This window comes from Haliotis rufescens, unplaced genomic scaffold (assembly GCF_023055435.1).
Source record: "Haliotis rufescens isolate VD_foot unplaced genomic scaffold, xgHalRufe1.0.p SCAF_10, whole genome shotgun sequence".
Lineage (NCBI taxonomy): Eukaryota > Metazoa > Mollusca > Gastropoda > Lepetellida > Haliotidae > Haliotis > Haliotis rufescens.
Window position 1 is genome coordinate 16453208 of NW_025963780.1, and position 26198 is coordinate 16479405.

General features: G+C 38.9%; 1 protein-coding gene across 2 annotated transcripts in view; it reads right to left on the bottom strand.

Moving 5' to 3' along the window:
• The window catches only part of LOC124127667 (polycystic kidney disease 1-related protein-like), a 239132-nt gene that overhangs the window by 203323 nt on the left and 9611 nt on the right, over positions 1–26198 (bottom strand). For both annotated transcript variants that reach the window (XM_048387457.1, XM_048387453.1), the window contains exons 3-4: positions 10930–11025; positions 4319–4509 (exon numbers count right to left, since the gene is read on the bottom strand). In XM_048387457.1, the coding sequence (XP_048243414.1) occupies positions 4319–4509; positions 10930–11025 (287 nt within the window). The remainder of the gene's footprint in view (positions 1–4318; positions 4510–10929; positions 11026–26198) is intronic.

Below are 26198 nucleotides of genomic sequence, written 5' to 3' on the forward strand. Positions count from 1 at the left end.
AAAGAATATATAATAAATGCCTTTGTGAATTGTGAAAGGGCCACTGGTAAAATAGTGATGAATCTCTTATTCTGCAAATGGGAAAATTGAAAATCTTGCTTGACAAACATGTCTTTTGCGCCAAATATATGTACAAGATTGCAAAACAGAAATTATCAACTAAGGATTACTCATTAAAACCGGTAATATTTTACTATATATACCCAACACAACCTATTTTTCAATTTCACCCCTTTAGTAGCCCCAGTATAAAACATTCTTTGGTTGATCGTTTTCTGACAATGCTTCACTGCATTTTTTCAAATATGAAACACTTTTGGCTTGTGTAAGAATTCATGTATTACCATCACCCTCACTCAGGAATTACAAGAATTCTGACACTCGTTTCATAAAACCAGTAGGACACACATGCTCGTATAATAATCTCTGTTTATTTATAATTTCCCACATCTTTCCCAATATCCCTATTTTCATATTAGGTTTCCAAAGGAGGGATTCAGAAAGTTGTAAGGCCTTTTATTATTTTTTAATTGGTTTAAGATATGCGACCAAGAAAAAACACCTGAAAGTAGAAATAAAATAAAATTACTTTTGTCTCACAACAAAATTTGCCTACTGTTTTATAATTAGGTGAATTTTAGAAAAAAAATTGTGAACCAACAAATAAAATTCCTAACAAAGAATTTAGTACAAGTTTATAACAAGAGCAACATATATACACATACAGGATCTGATTGTTCTTTAGCCCTGATACATCAACAACAAGTCATCTTCTGGTTACGATGATTAAGTACAATGTGTTTCAAAACAGTAGAAAAATATTAAGCTTTTAATGAACAAATGAAAAGAGGACCTGAATTGACAACAAAAGGCCTTGGAAGTGGAAATCTTATATCACAAAGAATCAACAAAACTATCTATCAACTTTCCATCTCAGGAAAGCCTAGCAAAATAGCTGTTTAGCAGTTGCACTGACGGCAACACAGTGTGGATATGTATTTCAACATCTTACTCTTTCAATGCACCACTTCATGAAATGCTCGTACCTTTATCCAGAAAGTGAATGAACTCAGTCATTCTTGACACTACAGCTTTCATAATGCCACTTAAACATTCAGCAGTTGCAGCGTTAAGTATGAAATAGTATTCATCAACACCCTATTTGACCATATAATCTCCCATGCCTGTCTGTATGTGTTCCCCTTGTGGTGAGATTCAACCATGTACTTCTCCAACATACTCATGTCGACAATTGTCAACAGAAAACTGAAAGTCATCATCAGTTTTCAATGCGCACACCTGAGGTGAAGTCATGCAAAAGACAAAACCTGTAGATCAAGTGTTTGATTTGGCAGTCTAGAAACATATACTCCAGCTTGATAACGGTGTAAGAATCTCCATCGAAATGTCACTACATGCAATAAACCAGAAGTTGTTATCTATAAGGATGTATGTTCTTATGGTAAATAAAGACTTGATTAGATACAACATGTTGCCGTTTTAGTTCTGCAAGAAAAAGTACCCTATTTAATCTTAAAAGCATCCGTCCAAATATCACCTATGATATTCAAGTTAATGCTTGATCTTCATAAGCGCCCCTATGTCTTAGAGCCCTCATTTAGCCAATTATGGCATGTACCATATCATATCATTTTAGGTTTGAAATATTATTTCTTCCATTTTTCAAATTCAAATTCAAGTATTTTTTAAACTCAGCAGATGGTAAAAGCTTTCACAAAATGACAATTCACCGCACAAACGTAAGAACAATTGTCCTTTTAACACCTACTATCACCCTGAACAGTAATGACATACTATGCCATTTTCTTCCACATCCATGTATTAACTCATAATACACCTCAAACGGTGGTACGACTTACTACAGCAAGTTCTTCCACAGCATCTAATGGAAAACACCAATTCTTTCTACAGTCGTCAAATACTAGCCTGAGGCCCAATCTGTGAATGGAACATGTTTAACTTATAGTGTTCGCATCATTTAACAAGAATTCATCCGTAGCCTTCTTAATGAAAACATGCCGTTTTCTACCCAATCACAAAAACCTACCTTTCGCAGTCCATTAAATTCTCACCTGAATCTGTTTCATGGCTTGTCAGCAAGAGGCAATTATACCATTATTACCCGATTTGCCAAATCGGTGGAAAAAGGACTGTGAAGAATTAGGTTTGATGAACAAGCCCGGCGGAAACGAAGCAAAGGACTGCCCTGAATAGGACGTCACACTTTCGTATTAAGTAGTCATTAATCACAATCTAAATTGAGCATGTCACTGCAACAATGGCTGCTATTACGACCAAAGCACGCTTTAATTCAAAACATGTTGAGGGCGTTTGAGACCTAGCGGTGGTCTTTAGCGCATGTGATGGAATTAGCGACCTCGACCGTCTGTGAAGTGACAAGTGATCTTGACAAGATGACACTAAGACGATGGTGATTTTTGTCGCGGCTACCAAAGGGAGATAATCACTAACAATATGTGCTGATATAAAGAACACTTGCTGTCATTTCAATCAGTACCACAAACGGAAACACAATGGATGCCAGAATGCATAGGATTAACAGTCTGCAAAGTTATTTGTGACGGGCCAAACTCCACTAAATGAAATATGATACATCTGTAATGATGTTTCTCAAAAAAGAAACAATACAAATTCAATCTTCGAGAGAGATGGGGCAAATTTCTAAATGCCAATTCTTCAAAAGCAAGAAGCCAATCAAATTTCTCTAAGAACTTGCTATTTATGTCATATTGAAGACTTTGATGACTTCATACAGCAGGCAATGAGTTGCACACAGTGAACCCGAGTTATACCTGTTGTATATTATATAAGACCCACAAAAATGTTGATCAAGGTTGTGATTTGTGAAGATTTCTGCTACCTTGACACTGAAGCTGGGCCCAGTTTAAATAAAGCACTCGTAGCGCTATGTCGGTCTTACATCCCATAGCTTATGACAGTTGCAGTGTTATGATCGCTTCATGCAAACATATAGGCTCTGATCCAGGGGGATTGTCATTTGGGGCAGATATTGTACTGCAATGCACTGCAACCTTATGCAGATGCTGCTTGAACATAGAGACTTACAGACTCGTGGGCCATGGGATCATGGGCCTGGGTGTAACAGTGAGCTGTTCACTATGTCTGTGGGAACTAAAGTATGTGACTATGCTCTAAAACAGAGGCTGTTCACTATGTCCGTGGAACTAAAGTATGTGACTATGCTCTAAAACAGAGGCTGTTCACTATGTCTGTGGGAACTAAAGTATGTGACTATGCTCTAAAACAGAGGCTGTTCACTATGTCTGTGGGAACTAAAGTATGTGACTATGCTCTAAAACAGAGGCTGTTCACTATGTCCGTGGAACTAAAGTATGTGACTATGCTCTAAAACAGAGGCTGTTCACTATGTCCGTGGAACTAAAGTATGTGACTATGCTCTAAAACAGAGGCTGTTCACTATGTCCGTGGAACTAAAGTATGTGACTATGCTCTTAAACAGAGGGCTCGTGGCAGTACTTTATGGAACAAATACAACATGTACAAGAGCAATGTGATCCAGTTTTGTCTTGCATTTTGCCTTCTGGATAACGTACCGTCACTCGTCCTCTATGTATCATTTAGGGAGACATGCATGGCCCTTACAGAGTGCTCCCCTTGTGCTCAAAGACAAGAAAGTGTTAGAATCTGTGAATAACTTCCATTAGGAACTTTTTAAAGCACAGAGATCATTTTATGAAACAGGGAAAAGGAACGCCTTCTAAAAGTAATGCAGTGAAAAGACTCAAATCCAGATACACAGTATTCGTAGAGTTGAATTCTAACATCATCTTACGATATTCACAGTGCAAAGACTATCATTACTTCTAAATATAACACAAACTTAGTTGGAGCTTCTCTACTCTGACACACAATTACGAAGTCGTAGTGCTAAGGTGATAATCATAAAAATACTCTGACATTGACTTACGATAAGCGTAGCAATATCATAAGGAATACTTACATACTTACACTTACATTGACTTATGGCAGTTGAAGCGCCGAGATAAATATCACACCTATATACTCTTACACAGAATTACGATCGTTGTAGTGCCAAGACAATCATCACACCCATATTCATTGACTTACGATAATCTTAGTGCTAAGACACATCAAGCCCATAATCTGACCTCAACTTGTGATAGTTGCAGTGCTGTCTCATGCTATATCTTTAGTGTGGCATGTGCTATTATGCAGAGTGTTTTGCTGATGGGGTCGGTGTCTGGAAACCAGGAATAGTTTGTTTTGGCCATACCTTGTGTGAAGTTGATATATCTGGCATATTCCAGTATGGCGTCGAGCGACACGGCTGAGTTGACCACGATTGTTTGGGCTTCTATCTGGGCGTTGAGTGTGACCAGGTAGGGTCCAGCAGCATGGTACAGACTCCATTCCTGTGCCTGCCCCCCACACCACAGCGGCAGCTTTTCCGCAACACCAGAACATCTGAAAGTATAATATTCTCATTGTACACCTGTACATACAAGACACTTCTCACTGTACACCTGCGCATACAAGACACTTCTCACTGTACACCTGTACATACAAGACATTTCTCACTGTACACCTGCACATACAAAAAAATTCTCACTGTACACTTGTACATACAAGACATTTCTAAGTGACCATCATCAAGAAATCAAGGGTCCTGGAGCAGGCTCACCAGGGGCTGATGACATGAGCACCAGTGAGCAAACAAGTATGACACTACCACCTCACTGATGAGAATCCCCCAGTAAAAGATTGATTGGAAGGTCCAAACCACCGGGTGAGTGAACACAAGTTTACAAAATCGAACCCAAATTAGTTTGCCCAATCGCTCAACCCTGAGACAGTTCCGTTTCCCTCAGAAGATTTATTCACAACTTACTACTCCGTAAAAAGTCAGAGGCCAGCGTCTTTTGTTTTTTAAAAAGTGCTGAAGTAAGCATTTGTGTACATTTTCGTCAGGTGTAATCTATTTTTACAGAAGTGAACATCGAAAAACAGCCAAATGACAAGTGTCCTAATTCTTGTATTTCCTGATTGAGATAACACAATAATCTCTTTATTGTCCACACTGTATCTGTAGTGAAGACGTTATGTCCATGTTCTGAAGGCAACAGGGTCAACATGACATAACCAACGATACACTGTGTCAGCATTATTATTATTAAACTGATGTCAACAATGCTGTCTGTATTACATCAATATTATGTGTCATGAATGTGTCGAGTGTATGAAATCCCTCCACAATTGCTACGAATGGAATAATCCCAATCCCAGTTTGTTCACATGATGTTTCTAGGTTTGTCAGCACCAAAACCCTGTACTGTTCAAAGCGGTGTTAAACCCAAATCACTCACTCAATTATGTTGTGGTGAATCTGAAGAAACATGTGATGACTATCTCAACATTATTGGGCATTATTGATTTTTCAAAGACAAGTGAAAGTTAAATCAAATCAAACCCTAGTGCAGAAGCATTTACAGAATCAAGGACAGTTGGCGTCAGTTGGATTACAAGAAGCCTTCTTCAAAACTAGCCCACTTGTACAATGACTCCAGTAACAGACACCATGTTAACATACACCAACAGGAGATTACTTATGATCAAACGCGTATCTAAGATTGCAAACCTCGAAACCTGTAAGTGCCTTATCAGAAACTTGGCTTGTGGAGCCCTTCTCGTTCACCCACAATCTTGTCCAAACAGTTCCTCGGTATAAGCCTAGATCAACCTACGCTAATAAATTACACTGAACATGAACAGGTACTTGAATAATCAACACTTGGACAACCTAGTGAAACAGAATTGTAAATCTTAAAATATGACCACAACTCCGACAGGACACGTCATAATCTGATAAATTGACCAAATAGATTACTCATGTTGTCACATCTTGAATCATTAAGTTGAATTTTGACAAATTTCAAAATTAGTAACAGAAACTAAGCAAAGTCAAAGTCAAACAAGGAACAGTTTGGATATTCTGAGACTTTCATTCAAAAGGGCCAGCAGCCGTATTGCATACAATTCCAGTGCTAGTAAAAACACGATAGACATTTCTAAACATTTTCCAGTGTCTTTCAAATAATCTCGGATAACATCCCCAGTGAGACACATCCTGTTGAAATGTCACCGCTAGATGTCTCGGTTCCGGAAACTCCACCCAATGCAACTAGTTCTTACACATTCCTTACTATACATAACCTTATGGGGAAAATATAACAGATAAGGTTGGAACTTTTGAAATGAATCACCTCTTTCTTATCTTTAATTGGTGCAAGTCCTCATCAAGGGTTCCTTTGATGTCCAGGGAATTAGCTCTTCATCACTAAGCTATGTCACAACGTATTGTACGGGCACAGAATTAACAAGATTATATTTACTCTAAAACATTACGTGGACCAGCTATCATAACATCCCTGACACATAAATACATTTGAAATGGTTTCAAAAAAGAAGGTATGGTTTCCATGGGAATGCAATACATTTGTTTTGATGGTTATTAGAGGCCAACTTTAAAAAATGACAGAATTTGACAAACAGGGACTTCTATTAATAGTCATGCCTTTCCAAATGATAGATCAATTCTATGTCATACTTTTTATCCAGGATATATTAATTATTTTACCTACATCCAACATTTCACCATGATATATATAAGACGTTTGATATTAAAAAATGTAAACCAAGCAAGCAAAATGAAAAGAATATTTTACTTACCACAAACATTCGCTGTATAGGACATTTTACTTACTTCAAACATCACCCCTGTAATAATCTGTCATCATCCCAGTACATGGCACATGATCTGTCTGTGTGTCCCAGTACACTGCACATGATCTGTCTGTGTGTCCCAGTACACAGCACATCATCTGCTTGTGTGTCCCCGTACACGGCACAAAGTCTGTCTGTGTAATCGTCCCAGCACATGGCACATGATCTGCTTGTGTGTCCCAGTACATGGCACATGATCTGTCTGTGTGTCCCAATACATGGCACATGATCTGTCTGTGTGTCCCAATACATGGCACATGATCTGTCTGTGTAATCGTCCCAGCACATGGCACATGATCTGTCTGTGTAATCGTCCCAGCACATGGCACATGATCTGTCTGTGTGTCCCAATACAGTGGCACATGATCTGTCTGTGTGTCCCAATACATGGCACATGATCTGCTTGTGTGTCCCAGTACTCGGCACATGATCTGTCTGTGTGTCCCAATACATGACACATTGTCTGTCTGTGTGTCCGAGTACATGGCACATGATCTGCTTGTGTGCCTCAGCACATGGCACATGATCTGTCTGTGTGTCCCAATACATGGCACATGATCTGGTTGTGTGTCCCAATACATGGCACATGATCTGCTTGTGTGTCCCAGTACTCGGCACATGATCTGTCTGTGTGTCCCAATACATGACACATTGTCTGACTGTGTGTCCGAGTACATGGCACATGATCTGCTTGTGTGTCCCAATACATGACACATTGTCTGTCTGTGTGTCCGAGTACATGACACATTGTCTGTCTGTGTGTCCCAATACATGGCACATTGTCTGTGTGTCCCAATACATGGCACATGATCTGGTTGTGTGTCCCAATACATGGCACATTGTCTGTGTGTCCCATACATGGCACATTGTCTGTGTGTCCCAATACATGGCACATGATCTGGTTGTGTGTCCCAATACATGGCACATTGTCTGTCTGTGTGTCCCAATACATGGCACATTGTCTGTGTGTCCCAATACATGACACATTGTCTGTCTGTGTGTCCGAGTACATGACACATGATCTGTCTGTGTCATCATCCCAGTACATGGCACATGATCTGTCTGTGTGTCCCAGTACATGGCACATGATCTGTCTGTGTGTCCCAGTACATGGCACATGATCTGTCTGTGTGTCCCAGTACACTGCACATGATCTGTCTGTGTGTCCCAGTACATGGCACATGATCTGTCTGTGTGTCCCAGTACATGGCACATGATCTGTCTGTGTGTCCCAGTTTAAGGCACATGATCTGTCTGTGTGTCCCAGTACATGGCACATGATCTGTCTGTGTGTCCCAGTACATGGCACATGATCTGTCTGTGTGTCCGAGTTTAAGGCACATGATCTGTCTGTGTGTCCCAGTACACAGGCATTTGAGGAAGAAAGCAGTTATTTCGGATAGCGGTCTCACATCTTTACCACTTCGGGAAATCCCAAGATCAAGGGTATGGTACATAATCAGGGAAAATAATCAGGACAAAACTGCCACAAAAGGACCATTCCAAGCCTAAGAGATGCAACTCTGCACAGCGAATAGAGATGCAATATACAACTGCATCAACCGTACCAACAATTTGGAAAGAATAGCACTTCATGTTGTACACTGAAAACATTAAGACGGTTTGGAGAAATGTGTTGTCAGTTGTCTTAAGGCCCTACAACCAATATTCCAACTATATCACAGCAGCATGTAAATAATTGAGTCTGGGTAAGACAAACCAGTGACTCATACCATCATCAACGTCAAACACCATCGGGGTAAAATGGTATGCAACCAAGTCACCTGACCACCCAGTCCACTGGAGATGCTTCTAAGAGATAGCATGTTGGGGACCTACACTAACCTGCTTCTGGAAACTGCAGAGATGTTGGGAAATGGTCAAATGGTCAACTCATGCTGGACTGAATCTGTTATAAACACATCTTTGTAACTTGAGTCAGCACATGGTATGCCAATCTGAGGCCCGTTGCACAAGGCCATCTTAGCGCTACGGTGATCATAACTCCCATACTATAACATAGACTTAAAATAATTGTAGTGCTGAGATGATTGTAACTCCAATTTCTATAACATAGACTTACAACAGTTGTAGTGCTGAGATGATCGTAACTCCAATTTCTATAACATAGACTTACAACAGTCGTAGTGCTGAGATGATCATAACTACCATACTATAACATAGACTTACAACAGTCGTAGTGCTGAGATGAGCGTAACTACCATACTATAACATAGACTTACAACAGTCGTAGTGCTGAGATGATCATAACTACCATACTATAACATAGACTTACAACAGTCGTAGTACTGAGATGATCATAACTACCATACTATAACATAGACTTACAACAGTCGTAGTGCTGAGTTGACCGTAACTACCACACTATAACATAGACTTACAACAGTCGTAGTGCTGAGATGACCGTAACTACCATACTATAACAAAGACTTACAACAGTCGTAGTGCTGAGATGACCGTAACTACCATACTATAACATAGACTTACAACAGTCGTAGTGCTGAGATGATCATAACTACCATACTATAACATAGACTTACAACAGTCGTAGTCCTGAGATCACTTTGTGCAAGTGGACCCTGGTCATATATGGTGATAGACCTAGTGACAGAAGTATGGACATAGATGTTATTGAAATATGTAAGCTTTCTGTCAAACAGAACAGGACGAGAGAAGCAAGTTGACGAAGTGACAAGTGACACAGCAGGTCACAGCAACTCATCTGTGAAGCATACACGGACCAACAGCTGCACATCAACTACAGCATCGTCACACGTCCACACTGACAGCTTTCATTGTTGTGTGACAGGTCACACAGTCAAAAACCAAAACAACTCTGTGAAGAGTTCATGCACAGGGAAGCAAGAATATGTCTTTGATGATGTCACCACAGTATCAAAGCTTTATGTTCTCACCGGCAGTTCAATTTATTTGGATCAAATTAAAATTGTTCAAAGCATACAATGAGATTATGATAAAAGATACTTAGATTGTTGGAGTGAGTGAGTTTGGTTTTAATGCAGCTTCAAATAACATAAATAATAAAAAATAACAATGTGTACTGATAGTGTGGCAGACTCCATACTCAAGGTGCATGCTCACAGCAAAACATAATTATTCCAGTTATATCACGGCATGTGAGCGACACCAATACATTGCTTCAGCAATCTGGTAATAAAGAAGTTGATCGTCCATTCTACCTGGTAATTACTTACATATCTTACTTCCAAAAACCACACTAAGATCACAATAATATAACCAAAATCTGTCATTAGCAGAATAGACTCGTGATTTTCATACAAGACTATAGGGTTCAAGAAAGAGTTTAAGAAAGGGTTCAAGAAAGGTGGCAATCTTGATATACTGATCATATCATGTAAGGTCCATTCCCATTACTTATATATACAATTGGGGGTTCTTTAACTTCTTTTGAGTGGTATATATACACCCAGTTGTGAAACCCCAGAATGTGGGATGTATCCCTGACCACCCCTGCATCTATAATGGGACAGCCTATTATTTCTTCCATTGTAGCCAGTTTTCATTTAACATAATTCCTAAAAAAATAAACTTAACAGGAAAAATCACTTCAGCGATGATTAATCATATCTTGTTCAGCTTCATTTTTTTGTTTACGTTGCTACGTCTCACCTTGATACCTTTACAAATAGGGGGGGGGGGGGGGGGGGGGGGGGGAAGAGAGAGAAAGAGAGAGAGAGGAGAATATTTACTACATTCACAGGAATTCCTGGACCAATCTGTTAGAACTCAGCAATTGGTTTCTATCTGTCAATAATACACTATTGATGCTATCAAGTTGGTGTTCACTGTATCACAAAAAGATATCACTATTATGTTGAATTTGTTATCTTCGACAGAGTAACAGAGACAAGCTCCACTAATAACTGGAACAGTCCATCTCCATGTACATCACAGGCATCGGATGAGGCAGGTAGTCAACCCTAGTGTAAGGGGGGTGTGAGGAGGACTAAACAACAAAGGGAGGATACATGCTCATGTAACACAAACAAGTCCTATGTTGTCTCTCCATCATGAGCACTACATGTATTCATACAGACCTACCGTTGTGAGCAGAAGGATTTGTTGACTGCTGACAGGCTGTTCGTGTTGTTAAGGCAAGCGCAGTTATCTCCCCTTTGTATTCCAGCAAATAGGTACCTGAAAGGATATGAAATGAAAAGGTTAAAATATAATATATTCTTTTATCACATTCTCACTGTCCACATAAAAAGATCACATAGAAGATTCTATCCGTACACAGACAGACAGACAGACCACACTGAATACCCATTATGATCAGGATTGATTTAAACACGCACGCACGCACACCACACACACATCAGGAATACATCACCAAATGCACTACAATGTCCACAACATACAATCACCCTCAATGTTCTTCTTGTCCAAGTGATCGCCTCCATGGTCTAGTGGTAGAGCGTCCACCCGTAGAGCGGAAGGTCCGGGGTTCGATCCCCGGCCGCGTCATACCAAAAGACGTTAAAAGATCGTACTTGTTGTGAACCTGTCTGGCGCTAGACATTAAGGGGCTTAAAAAGGTCGGCTCGGAGTCAGTATACTGTGTCTGAGTGGGGTATTCATGTTAAACTGCGGCATATTATCTCAGTGAGCTAGCACTATAAATCGGCATCAGTCCGGACTAGTACAAGCAGCCACACGTCGCTATATAAGTGCAATAATCTTATTATAAATCTTATCAATAACCCCATTTCACCTCACCTCACCTCTTGTCCAAGATGATATCATGAATTCATGGAAAGAGCAATTTAAACATGTACACTGTCTTCAGACTATCCAATCCAATCTGGCAAATATATATTTCATTTTCAGGTTCTGAAAATCTCATTTCTAGATCAAAGCTTCAATGAAATGTCCATCCATCATCTTGCAGATTAGCTAAGGCAGACATCTTCATGTCAACATGGACAGTTATTTAATCCAGCTCTTTCCACTAAGCAGCAAAAGTCTAAGAGCATTACTTGTATAAATGAGGGAATTCTTTTGTCAGTTCAATATCTGATAATCTGTGGCAGCTAGGTGTCAACAGGGGCCTTCTGAGCCAAGCCTGTAAACCCCTTGACTCAGCCTGCATGCCCCACACCTGGCAACAAGTCCGGTACAAACCATTCCTGACAATGCAGAGGTATGGTAAGGCCAATACAGAAATATGAGGCTTTCCCAACCCCACACCTGGCAACAAGTCCGGTACAAACCATTCTTGACAATGCAGAGGTATGGTAAGGCCAATACAGAAATATGAGGCTTTCCCAACCCCACACCTGGCAACAAGTCCGGTACAAACCATTCTTGACAATGCAGAGGTATGGTAAGGCCAATACAGAAATATGAGGCTTTCCCAACCAACCCTAATCTGGATCCCCTGACCATAAACCCTCTTTTCTCCTCATTCTTGAGTTGCAACATAGTTTTGTCACTTCCCAGTATTGTCCATATATTATACAACTCGTGTAAATTTGTTGTGCTTCATTACTAATAAACCATTCCTTATCTTTCTTTGAAAGCAGGCTTTTATTGAATACCTTTTTTTACAGTAAAATACTATTTCTCAAAGAAAAGTCAGAAAAGGCACACACACCAAAAGATCTAGTTGCCCCATTTAATATTATATTGTATGTGTGTGATCTGTAGAAATTACAGAACTGTGATACTTGGAGTGAACCAGCAATGTGTGTTGTAAACCTTCTTGACAGGAACTCATGTATCAATATTCCCAATCAAGATGTTTCCATTGACAATGATTCAGATGCATGTCATCAATCAACAAGTTCACTTGCTTACTAGTACTGCACCTCCTGTTGTATATTGTCAAATGTCTGTTGACATTGCCACGTATAATATCTCAAAATCCTTATTCATTGTAGGAAAAGGCCTGATCAGTTTCTTTGTTAGTGTTTTTGTTCCATCATGCTTAAAAGTTAAATGTTACAATTATATTTCACAGGAGGACAACATACTAAGCACTGCATATGTATTGAATAGAGAGACTGTTTCCCTACAGCATGTACAATCAGGCTACAGATATGCGTCCTCATGGCAAGCAGACAACCATTGCTTGTTTCACAAATGTTATATTTGGGATAAAACTTTCTTCATAAAATACAAATTCTAGTACTTTTTTGGGTTGAGTCCCATTCGGGATTCGAAACCACACTCTCAGAGTAACGGCAATAAATCACCAGCACACAAAGTCAGTGATCTAACCCACTCAGCCAGTGAGGCTTCCACAAAAAATGAAAGTCTGACAACTGGCAGTCACACACTTTGTGTCTCCCTCTGACAAATGTAAATTGGCCTGCCTCCCATGACCGAAAACTATGAACACACAATGCTATGTAGAAAGTGGTCAAACGTAACAAATGTTATATTTGGGACAACGCTTTCTTACTAAAGTACAAATTCTAGTACTTTTGGGGGTTGAGCCCCAGCAACTAAGTCCCTTGTTAAAAGAATCTTTACCATACAAACATAAAGCTTACACTATTCCTAACCATTAATATGATAAACCTGTTCAGGAGTATATCCGTCCTGTAGGCCATCTTCAAGACACCACAGTCATGTAAAAGTCAGCTCAAACTACACCTATGTTCTACTCCATCAAAACATAGACACACCTTCAAACTTTAAGCGAAAGTGTTTATAAAAAACATAAAATGAAATCTATTCAGTTGAATGTCTCTCCGTCCCGTCCCAGTGGGATTAGAGACGTCAAGTCGGTCATACATCAAGGAGCTCTATGTTTGTGTACAGGGGGGGTACTTGGTACAGCCGTCCAACTACACAGGCCAGTATATCAGCTGTCACCACCCTGATCACGTGAAGGCTCAGGATGCAAGGACCTAGAGAGACATCTACTCTCACTCATTCACACGCTGTTAACTCAACCTCAACCTCAACCTAAACCTATATCTTTGTGTTCAGTTTTCAACCTCAGTTGGTTCACACGAGACAAACTCAGAGACTCCAACATGCAACTTGTGTTGTCACCAGCAGACGTTATGATGATAAAGACAATTTCTTGAAAATTAATTTCTGGTTTTATTGACCACAATATTCTGTCTTGTGGTTGTCCAAAGGTGACAGTCATCATTGGTTTGTTGCTGTTTACACAGCAGTCAAAAATATTCCTGCCACATCAGGCCCCTCTGTAAATAATCAAATCTGGGCCAAACAAACCTGTCCCAGAAATAGCCAGCAACACCCCCCACATTAGTGTATGATGCCACACAACCAGACAAGGCACAGTCAGCCCACCTGATCCATGAAGTCGCGTCGTTTGACCACCACACACTGTGGAACAATTACTAGCAGGGTCCTCAAGGGCCCTCCTCGATTATCCAGGGAACACACTTCATGAGACATACCCCTGACCCATGAGCTACCACTACTATAGCTTTGTTATAGTCTGATTCAATGACATAACACTAAAAGCTACCCATCCACTCTTGCTGACATCAAGGGATGTGCGATATCTCCACAACAGTACAACTGTGGTGACTGCATCTCTGTGCTGCTCCGTATACACCATTTCGTTTTGACTGCCCAATAGTGTTTCCAAAATAGATTCCTAATTTCATGCAGCCTGACAGAAAAGTTACCAGCCACAGACAGGCCAGCAGGCAGTTATCTCGACACTGACCACAGCTACAAGACAGCAATGAACCTGAAACTCACCTTCTCTCTTGAAAACAAGCAGAGGGAAGGCTGTTGATCATGTGCCCATTCCACAAAGCAATCGTAGTACGAAGGCAATCTTAACCCCATACTTTAACATAGGCTTCCGATAGTTGTAGTGCTTAGACGATCTTAACCCCCATACTTTAACATAGGCTTCCGATAGTCGTAGTCCTAAGGCGATCTTAACCCCCATACTTTAACATAGGCTTACGATAGTCGTAGTGCTAAGACGATCTTCACCCCCATACTTTAACATAGGCTTCCGATAGTCGTAGTGCTAAGATGATCTTAACCCCCTTACTTTAACATAGCCTTCCGATAGTCGTAGTGCTAAGATGATCTTCAACCCCATACTTTAACATAGGCTTCCGATAGTTGTAGTGCTAAGACGATCTTAACCCCCATACTTTAACATAGGCTTCCGATAGTCGTAGTGCTTAGACGATCTTAACCCCCATACTTTATCATCGGTTTACGATAGTCGTAGTCCTTAGGCGATCTTAACCTCCATACTTTAACATAGGCTTACGATAGTCGTAGTGCTAAGGCGATCTTAACCCCCATACTTTAACATAGGCTTCCGATAGTCGTAGTGCTTAGACGATCTTAACCCCCATACTTTAACATAGGCTTACGATAGTCGTGGTGCTAAGGCGATCTTAACCCCCATACTTTAACATAGGCTTACGACAGTCGTAGCGCTAAAATCACCCTGTGAAACGGGCAAATGATCAACAGTCTTCCCTCTGCTTGTTTTCATGGACAGGATAACAGGATATACAGGACATAAATTATATTAATAGCTTTGGTTGCACATGCCGGAAGCCATATATTGCAATTAGTGACTGTCATGACACAACCCAAGAAGGTGTCAGACATTAACCTAATTTGACTGTTCAAATTTCTTGTCTTCAAATCAAAGTGTACAACTCATTTCATCACAGTCTTCAAAAGTAGTCTCTGCACTGTGCCCTCGGCCAAATTGTCTCGTGACTTGGGTATTATGCGCACCCCACCACATCCTGGATCCGCCTCTGCTCTGCGTTATACAATCTGAATGTGGTGGGACCCGGTGTCACATACTTTACAGTAACTGCATGTCACAACTCTACTGCTGCCAGAGGTATTATGAAATGTAGCAGAATAATCGAGTGAACCTGAATAATATTGTAGGCTTGTGCGTACAAGTCCACCATTTTGAAAATAGTTCTACGCCACATAGTTCAGACGATTCATTTTAATTGGTTGCAGACTCACAGTCCAACATCTTATTTGTGGTCCACTTTCACAACCAATTCTCCACAGGAGGCAGGACTGAAGAAGGGCCCTCCATATACATGAAGTTTTACCTATGTATGCCACCATGCAAGGCTCAGCTGGAAACTCATGAACAGGAGTGAGTGAGTGGGTGGGTGGGCGAGCGAGTGAGAGTGCAGCCACATTATAATGGGGGAACATCAGAACAGGTCCCACACATTGAACTCACGCAGGCGGGGGAACCAGGGTCGTTAGCATGATGAGCCAATGCTTTACTCACCTGTCTATCCCTCAACCCCATTCTCCTGGATATTGTACTTTCTACTCGTTATTGATCAGAAACAGTTCATCTCTGGACTGCAGACTAGGTTTGAAGGGGCATCTCTATGCACAAGATAGACCTTAATGGTTCAAAAGTGGTGTGCCAAGTGGCAAATATCATACATCGGGACAAAAATCAGCAACAATTTACTGCAGGGACACAAATCAGCAACAATTTACCGCAGGGACACAAATCAGCAACATTTTACTGTAGGGACAAAAAAAATCAGCAACAATTTACTGCAGGGACACAAATCAGCAACAGTTTATAGCAGGGACACAAATCAGCAACAGTTTATAGCAGGGACACAAATCAGCAACAATTTACCGCAGGGACACAAATCAGCAACATTTTACTGTAGGGACAAAAAAAATCAGCAACAATTTTCTGCAGGGTCAGAAATCAGCAACAGTTTTTTGCAGGACACAAATCAGCAACAGTTCATGGCAGGACACAATCAGCAACAATTTACTGCAGGGACACAAATCAGCAACAGTCTACTGCAGGGACACAAATCAGCAACAATTTACTTCTGGGACACAAATCAGCAACAGTCTACTGTTGGGACAAGGGACACATATCAGCAACAATTTGCTGCATGACTAATCAGCAACAATTCACAATTCCACTCAGAGACTAAACACACTTACAAAAAAAATGTGAATTCAATATCAAAAGAATATTGTCCAACAAATCTGCGCTTTCCAATAGGTTTTAATTTATGGCAAGGTATACTCACATGTACCATATGGCCTTTCAAACAACCCAAGCCAAGAAAGACCTATCATTCTCTCTATAAGCCGGAAATAAGTCCATAAGAAATTACTTACGCTGTGACATTGTGAGAGGAAAGCAAAAGGCTAGTACTTCAAGTCCCACAGCCACTGATACGAATGAGTCAAGACAAATGACTACAGCGAGGTCACTGTCTATTGTGCTGACTCTCCCCACCTCCCTAATCTACAACCTATTATATACGCTCAGCTAAACAAATGGTAAAGACCAACAATACATGTCTTTCCCTATAAAAAATCATAAGACCATGAGAATGAATAACGGCAAATTGTGTTTGTCCATTCATGTATCGGAGCAGGGTGCTTGTGAAGCAGATCAGTTATATAGGCTGGGGATCAGGAGTACTCCAGTCAGGAGACATAGGGGAGAAAGTACAATCAGGACATTTGTTTGCAGTTACCTTACATACATGTCCATTCAATCAGAGTACCACAAAACCTTCAAATTTGTAATTCAATCTGAATAGCTTTTATGTGTAAATAGAAGATAATACTAAAAACTTACTACTTCTAAATGAGGGACTTTAATCCATGATCTGGTGCACAGTTCATGGTATGAGTTCAGGGTTTTATTGCACACAACACACTGTGTCCTTCATGTAAATTAACTGCAGAGTCCTAGAGAATGCAAACAGGTATGGCTGGCTGAATCATTAAACTTAACAACACTATAGCGTGTTTGTTACATGTATCCACATTTCTTCACAAAAGGTGTGAAATTATATTCCATGATATTTCCATGACTTAACTTGAATTCTATTTTCAATTATTCATATGAATTAGCCTTATAACTTTTATAGAGTAATGTTCCACATTCGGGCAAAGTGAGTTTATTACTTTACTTTTAAAAAGTATTTCATCACAACTCTTATTATTCTTATTTATATTCTGTTTTTTTAAAAACTGTCCAAAAGAAGCATTTTTCTTTCATGTTTGTATGTATTCTACAGTAAAAAGGTTTAAATACTTCTGTGTATTTTATGTACTATTCACAAGGACAAGTAATTGCTAAACTAGCCCTACAAAAGATATTCACTAGCCTCACATACAAATTACATAAGCGTTCCAAAATAGTGTAGGTGTTCTGTTCTTGATACCATATTTTCTTGAGTATAGTGGGCACTTTTCTTCCAAAAAACACAGCTGTGTAGAAGGGGGTGCGCATTATACACGCCATAATGAATTTTGATGGTTTTTTCCCCAAACGGAAAGACATTACTGTGCACGTAACACTGGAAATACCATGTCAACAAATCCATACTGAAGTACGCAAATTAATCATGTAATAACACAGTCTGGCTATAGATAGTGTTCTTATTATGGACTTATCTGGACTTATGTTTGTAACTTATTTCATCAATTTTATTCAAAATTCCTTTTAATATTGTTTTAATCAATTTCAACGAAATCGTGTGTGAAGCGATCGGAAGATCGCAAAACTCACCGTTATTAACAGCAACCACCGTCACATTACCACTATTGATGCCTTGAAACGAACTTTAGTTGACAGAAAATGGATACATATATCATAAATGACATACTTTGACTCGTTTAAAATCATATTTGTTATACTTTGACTATTCTATGTCAACACGTAGTTCTCGCGATCACGTGCGCGGAAGCCTCGACAGTGACTGGTCAAACTAGTTCCATATGGAAAATGATAACCGGTAATAGCAATCAGCTGCTATACTTAGGGTTATTATTATTTTAAATATATTTAGTAAAAGCTGCAACTAAATTAACAAGATATTGGAATATATTATTCCTGATAAAAAAATAGTTTCAGATACAATTTTTGCCAATCCTTGCATTAAAATCCTGTTTAGTTATATCATTGGGTGTGTCTTGACCGAATCACTGGTAGATTCCAAGAAAACGTGTGTACAGCTGATTGCTGTTTCAGGCTTAGTTTACGAGAAAATACACAAGGTAATCTTAATCCCTGGATGTAAAACAATGCCTAGCAGAATAAAAAATACAATTTAAACGGTAAATAAACATGTCTGGTGATTTTTTTATCTTAAATTTCAAATTTGTACTGACCAAGTTTCTCATCAACCGTTCTTTACTGGAATTTGCTGAAGGGGAATTTTTTTTCTGCGTATAATATTAAAAAAAAATAATCCCAAAATACTGAATCGGCTAGAAGGGGTGTACTATAGTCAAGAAATATGGTAAGTAGTGAGTGAGTATGAGGGGTTTAATGCAGCTTTGATCAGCATTTCATGTGGGAGGAAAGCCAGAAGTGATTCAGGACATTTACAGCAAAACCCATGAGCAGAGATATGGGGCTGACAACCCTGTAAACATAATCAGATTGGAACCCTTTTGATTATAATATTCAAAATTACTCCTGGCCAAAATAACCCATCAATGATCCTTCAAAGCTTTATCAGATATTTAAATGAAATCCATATGCCCCAAAACATTTTTTATCTATTTTCTTAATGATATTAATTGATATCATAATGTTATTTTCACAAGAGACTGGATATTCTCCCTGTAACAGCTTCAAAACACACCACTTTTTTATTGAAAGGACAAGCCGTACAAACATCATAATTACTTTCACAACACACTTTTAAAAGAGGAAAAAATATTTGGTTTATAGCAGCTTTATTCTAGCCATTTCATCGTTCAGAAGGGCCTATGTTGCAGGTTGCAAACTTTGTTATGAAATGATTGTTTGTCACAAAATTATTTTGTTATAAAATCATATAAAAATAAATTTGTCACAAATTTATTTTGTTAAAAAATCATTTCATAATACAATTTGCAACACGTAATATAGACCCTTGTGAACAATGAAATGGCCAGCATAAAGTGGCAAAAACATCCATTGTATGATCAGAGCCCATTGTATGATAGACATTCTGGGACACATCTGTAAATACAAGCATCTAAAAACTCTATCAATGTCAATGAGGCGTCACTAACATATTCACCTTGATACAATCTTTTTGCCTAACAGGCACAAGCTTTCACTAAAATTATTTTCTTCATATATTTGACAAGAATATGTATATTCAAACCGATTTAGACAATATGTACCCAAGGCAATTTTAGGTTTGATAAATCACACACTACCATATATTCCGATGTTATCAATGCATTAACTGCCTTCAGGAAGGCTAGATTGATATGAATGCTCCAGATATTGAGTGAGTAGAAATCCACACATGCTCATGCATAAATTCATGTATGTAAGAAATAGCATTAAAACCTGTACATGTCCAAACACAAATGTAATAGGTTGCCAGGTATACGGCTTGACTGTGAGAAACCTATGACACAAAAGTTCAATATTTCATATTCATTGTTCTTTTTCAGAATAGGATTTTTCGTTATGTTTTTATATGATTACTTTACAAAACATATGTAAACATGAAATCAAAGAAATGATACAAACAAATACACAACTATACATACAGGATCAAAGGAGACTTCAAAGCATGGTAAAATAAATTCTCTCTCTTCACAGAGATTTCGATTATATATTTTTTATTTATTTATTTTATCACCATAACTGCTAGATAAGACGTGAAGAGCAAAACTCCATGTTTCTCATTGTAGATTCATAGATACTATTTTCTTAATACATATGTTATATATTTAACTGTATCAGTCTGGGCCAAAAACATTTGAATCTACAAGCCCAACTTGGCTGTTATCATCATTTTCAGTACACTTAGTGTTGTATCATATCTTACTAGCTGATCTTACCAGACAGAACAGAATTTTACTTGACAAGGTCTTCAGACAGTGGCTAAAGTCGCACCCTGGTGTATAAGGGCCAGTGAAAAATCATTATTTTCTAACTCATACAAATGCTGATGCAACTGCAACTGGGCATACATATAACACTGACATCATTTTGTAAAAGAATATACAGTGATCCCTCGCTACAACGCTACCTTCGGGGTCCAAATAATTGATGAGCGTTATAGGTGATCAGCGGTTTAACGAAGGTTGAATCGTAGGTGGTAGATGACCAACAAAACAGTATACATGCTCTGCCTACCTAACGCGATCTACGATGCACGTTTCAGAGTTTCAAAAAAGATAAGAATCGAAGTTATTTATGATTCATAGTGTAAAAAAAAAAATATCGAGTATTGATATGCACTTTAAAAAAAACACATCGTACCCCTTCAGCGAATTCAGGTGAATAAACAGGTATAACGAACTTGGTCAATAAAAGTATGAAATTTGATATAAAACATCACTAGACAAAAGTCACATGATGATTTACCATTTAAAATGCATTTCCTGCTCTCCAAGACATTGTTTTATATGCAGAGATTAAGATTACCGTGTGTATTTTCTCGTAAACTAAGCCGGAAATAACGGTGAGTTGTGCGATCTTCCGATCACTTCGCATACAATTTCGCCGAAATTATTGTGAACATTATTATGATTATTGAATGAAATTTTGAATATAATTATTAACATATATTGCAAACATTAGTCCAGATAAACATTGACAATTTTTTTTATTACCAGATATTATAATACCATATTTTCTTGAGTATAGTGCGCACCCATGTATAATGCGCACCCCCCTCTAGCGGATTCAGTATTTTGGAAAAAAAAAAATTGGAATGTCAAGCGCAGAAAAAAATTACACCGTAGATCTACCCCTTCAGCGAATTTCGGTAAACGAGCGGGTGATGAGAAACTTGGTCATAACAAATTCGAAATTTGAGATAAAAAATCACCAGACATGTTTATTTACCGTTTAAATTGTATTTTTTGTTCTGCTAGGCATTGTTTTACATCCAGGGATTAAGATTACCTTGTGTATTTTCTCGTAAACTAAGCTGAAAACAGCAATCAGCTGTACACACGTTTTCTTGGAATCTACCGGTGATTCGGTCAAGACACACCCAATGATATAACTTAACAGGATATTAATGCAAGGATCGGCAAATATTGCATCTGAAACTATTTTTTTTATCAGGAATAATTTATCCCAATATCTTGTGAATTTAGTTGCAGCTTTTACTGAACATATTTTATATAATAATAACCCTAAGCGAAGCAGCTGATCGCTCTTGCTGGTTATTATTTTTCACATGGAACCAGTCTGACCAGTCACCGTCAAGGCTCACGCGCACATGATCGCGAGAACTACGTGTTGACATAGAATAGTCAAAGTATAACAAATATGACTTTTAACGAGTCAAAGTGTGGCATTTATTATATATGTATCCATTCTCTGTCAACAAATGTTCGTTTCAAGGCGTCAATAGCGGTAATCTGACCGTGGTTGCTGTTAATAACGGTGAATTGTGCGATCTTCCAATCGCTTCACACACAATTTCGTCGAAATTAATTAAAACAATATTAAAAGGAATTTTGAATAAAATTAATGAAATAAGTTACATAGATAAGTTCAGATATACAAAGAACACTTTTTATAGCCAGACAGTGTAATTCCATGATTAATTTGCATGTATTTGTTGACATGGTATTTCCAGTGTTACATGCTCACGGTAATATCTTTCCATGGGGGAAAAAACATCAAAACTCATTATTTCGTGTATAATGCGCACCCCCTTCTACATAGCTGTGTTTTGGGGGAAAAAAGTGTGCACTATACTCAAGAAAATACGGTAATAGGATAAAATTGCGTACTTCAGTTCGGATTTGTTGACTGGTATTTCCGGTGTTACGTGATCGCCGCGATCAGCTGATACTGTTTTCTGAGATTGGGGAAATCATCGTGTCATTGGAAAACTTTAGTTTTCGAGTTTATTAAAAATGTTAGTAAATTTTGGGAGCCAAGCTTTACCGCGCGATAAAACCGAGTTAGCGCTATATCGAAGAGCACAATAACGAGGGACCACTGTATCACAAAATAATACCAAATGGCATCAGTCATCTTTCCAACAAATAAATGATTTCAGTTAAAAGTACAGAAGGAAATAAATTTGAAAATATGAAATCTGCATTTGATATTTATTAAAGTTTTTTGTTTCCGATGCAGTATGTTGAATAAGTAAAAACAATACAGCCTTCATACGACACACTGTCTGATAGATACACTCACATGACTGCACCGCAAAGGACAGCGGCACAACAAACAACACTGCACCATACAAATTCAATTCAAGGAGAAACCTCCAACGTACCTTTCACAAATCCAGCAATCACTCAAATGAACCCTGCATAGATTTTCAAGACCTCCTCTCAATCGTCAATAAAGAAACAATAAACTAACGTAATTACTATTGCAACAAATTTCTCACGTGACTAAAATTTCACTTACCTGAAGTAATTCTACCTGTAAACCTCAGCCTGGCAAAGGTAAGGGGCACGTACTGCACTGTGAGAAAGAGACTTAACTTCTGGACCAGTCTATTTTCACACAGGGGTGGCTCTAGATGAATGAATACATTCTGTGAAGTGACATCTCATTTCTTCAGGTCATTTTCGTGAGACAGGCTTGCTTGCACAGCGGGTCTTAAAACACCCCTTTTCTCTTTAAGTGTATCATCGGTAAACCTTTGAGGTCTGTTACATGGAAGACTTTTAAGTCGGATTTTAAGCCACGAGCTTTTGTTGCGACTTAATTATATAGACTTTCATTGTTTATTCGAGAATAACTTGACACAATACCGTCAGTTTGGGACAATATGGTGTTGAGCCAGGTACACATAAACTAAAACTTACATTGTCATATATCCATGACCAGGGCACATGAGTTGAGTGACAGAGCAGTGACATGTTTGTTGTGCCCTCCAAGGCTTTGCTTGAAAACATTACAATCCTCTAAGATACATGCAGCAACACCTGTGGCAAATCACATTCTAAACGTATGTGGCCACAAAATGCAATTATTCAAGCAGATGAAATATGCCCCTATCTTACAAACTGTGTTAGTGTGCCTAACAATCAGACATTTCTCTCAAATCAATGGTGATACTCCAAACCTCTGATAATCAAACTGTAACATGCTTGGGAGCAGTTAAAAAATTTGTCAGAAAAACTTATTTCCTTTTAGGTTTTGAGACAAACCCCTCCCAACCCTAAAGCATAATTGTGGAAAATGTGACATCCTCACAGAGATTCTTTCTGAAAGCATGAGTTTGGTATAACGCCACAAATCATAGTACCTTTACATACTTTTCTCCAACATATTGCCCCAGTTGGGACCATAACAACCACAAACGTGTCAGAAGATTCATGTAAGATACAGGCACATTCTTTCTAGTATTTCAACACAAATTTTTACCTTAGCTTGTGTACTCCCCAGGGAGCTGAGAATATAATTTGTGAGCAAACTGATCCATTGACCAGGATAATGTTAAATGCTTAATTTGATTATGAAAACATGCATCAGGTCCAGCCCAAATCGCATCCTATTCGTATGACAACGTCTCTAAACAACCAGCCAATTTATCCTCCACCTAGACACTCACAATATCCCTATCAAATGTTGAACAGTTGAACAGTATATATTTGAGATGGCACATAGAGTCGAGTATTGATGATAACTGCTTGTACTAATGATGACAGAACAAGAGTTCTTTGATTGGACATCTATTGTTGGTGGTATGTCCTTCCAACTGGACTCAATAGAAAGGTGTGGTGGAAAATGGCTCAGGTATTTATCATGATAGCAAGCTCCAACATTCATACAATGTTTGGTTGATTGGTTGTTTGGTTTGTTGTTTTACACCCCAGTCAGCAGTATTCCAGCTATATGACGCCGGTGTGTAAATAATTGAGTCTCGACGAGACAATCCAGTGATTGATATCATGAGCATCGATCCACGCAATTGGTATCGATGACATGCATCAACTAAGGTCAGCGAGCCTCACCACCCGATTCCGTTAGCCGCCTCTTACCACAAGCATAGTCGCCTTTTACAGCAAGCATTGGTTGCTGAAGACCTATTCTATCCCGGATCTTCGACAATGTTTGGCCCTCACTCCATGAAGGTTCATACTCCAATGAACTCACACAGCGTGAAAGTCAATTCTTATAATGTTTTACATCACTGTTTTGTCGCTCACAGGAAGTAGGTAGGCATAGATCTGTACACAATTTTATTTAGTATGTGTGATGTCATGTTTAAACTGATAGCCATACAACAACCAGCTGTAAAAATAGTTCCTCAAAACTAGAGGTGACATGAGCTTACGCATACTCCACAGGAACAACTTTTGTAGTTTCTGTACAACAAATGTATTTAAATAATATTCTCATTAGATGAGAAAGGCCTGTTAAGAACTACCTCGGTAAATAAATCACAATGTCAGCGCGTCAAAATATTTATATCAAGTACAAGACATCAAAATGACTGACACGATAAACGTGTTAGGAGACATTTCTGAAATTGTTAATGAACCTGTGGCTATCATAAGTGTTATTCACCACTGATCAACTGGCCGACCATTGAAGGGTGATTATAAAGATGTGTCAAATTGATACTAAGGTTAATTCATAGATTGCTGTGGATTGTCAGTGTAGTCTATACACGGATCGAGTTGATACTACAATAGTTTGGATGTGCTTCTCTTCGTTTTGGTCTCTAGGATGGGTTGTAGCGAGGATATCCTTGAAGGGCATGCAATCAAACTCTCTGACTTATCCCAAGGTATGCTAAAACGCTGTTCAAGATTAAAGGGCCTAGATGATGAGAAATAACACTTCTGTATTTATTCGTGCTAGGGAATTCCCAGGGGTTTCCCCAGGAATGTGGAAGTAGTCCACCAGTGTATTCGTCATTTCAAGAATAGTCCCGTGAAAACTGTATGAACGTCAAATTGTGCCGTTCATAACCTTATGAACTTCAGTTTCACGCTCATGTGACCGACCTGTCATCCAATGGAAAAGCCGTATAACGTGTAAACATCACAAATTATTCAAAGATGCCAGCATTGATGCTTGTCAAAGGAACTGACAAATGAGGATGGGGTGGCTGTGATGGCTTATAGTGTATCATCATACCCAGAAGGCATTGCTCATTACTGTCAACCACTGGTTTGTCGGACCAGATTTTATTTACAGGCATTAATACCTCACTCACTCACCTACCCACTCTCACTTACTGGGTTGAAAATTGGAATTATCGGTTTTTACAATTGTATATTTCCACATCTCAAGCAGTTCTGGCATGTTCTATATATAGAACTAAATTCTGTACTTGTGTACTTTGGACAATTGCCCTAAAATGCAACTGTGCCTGTCATAAGAGGCGACTAACGAAATTGGGTGGTAAGGCTCTGAG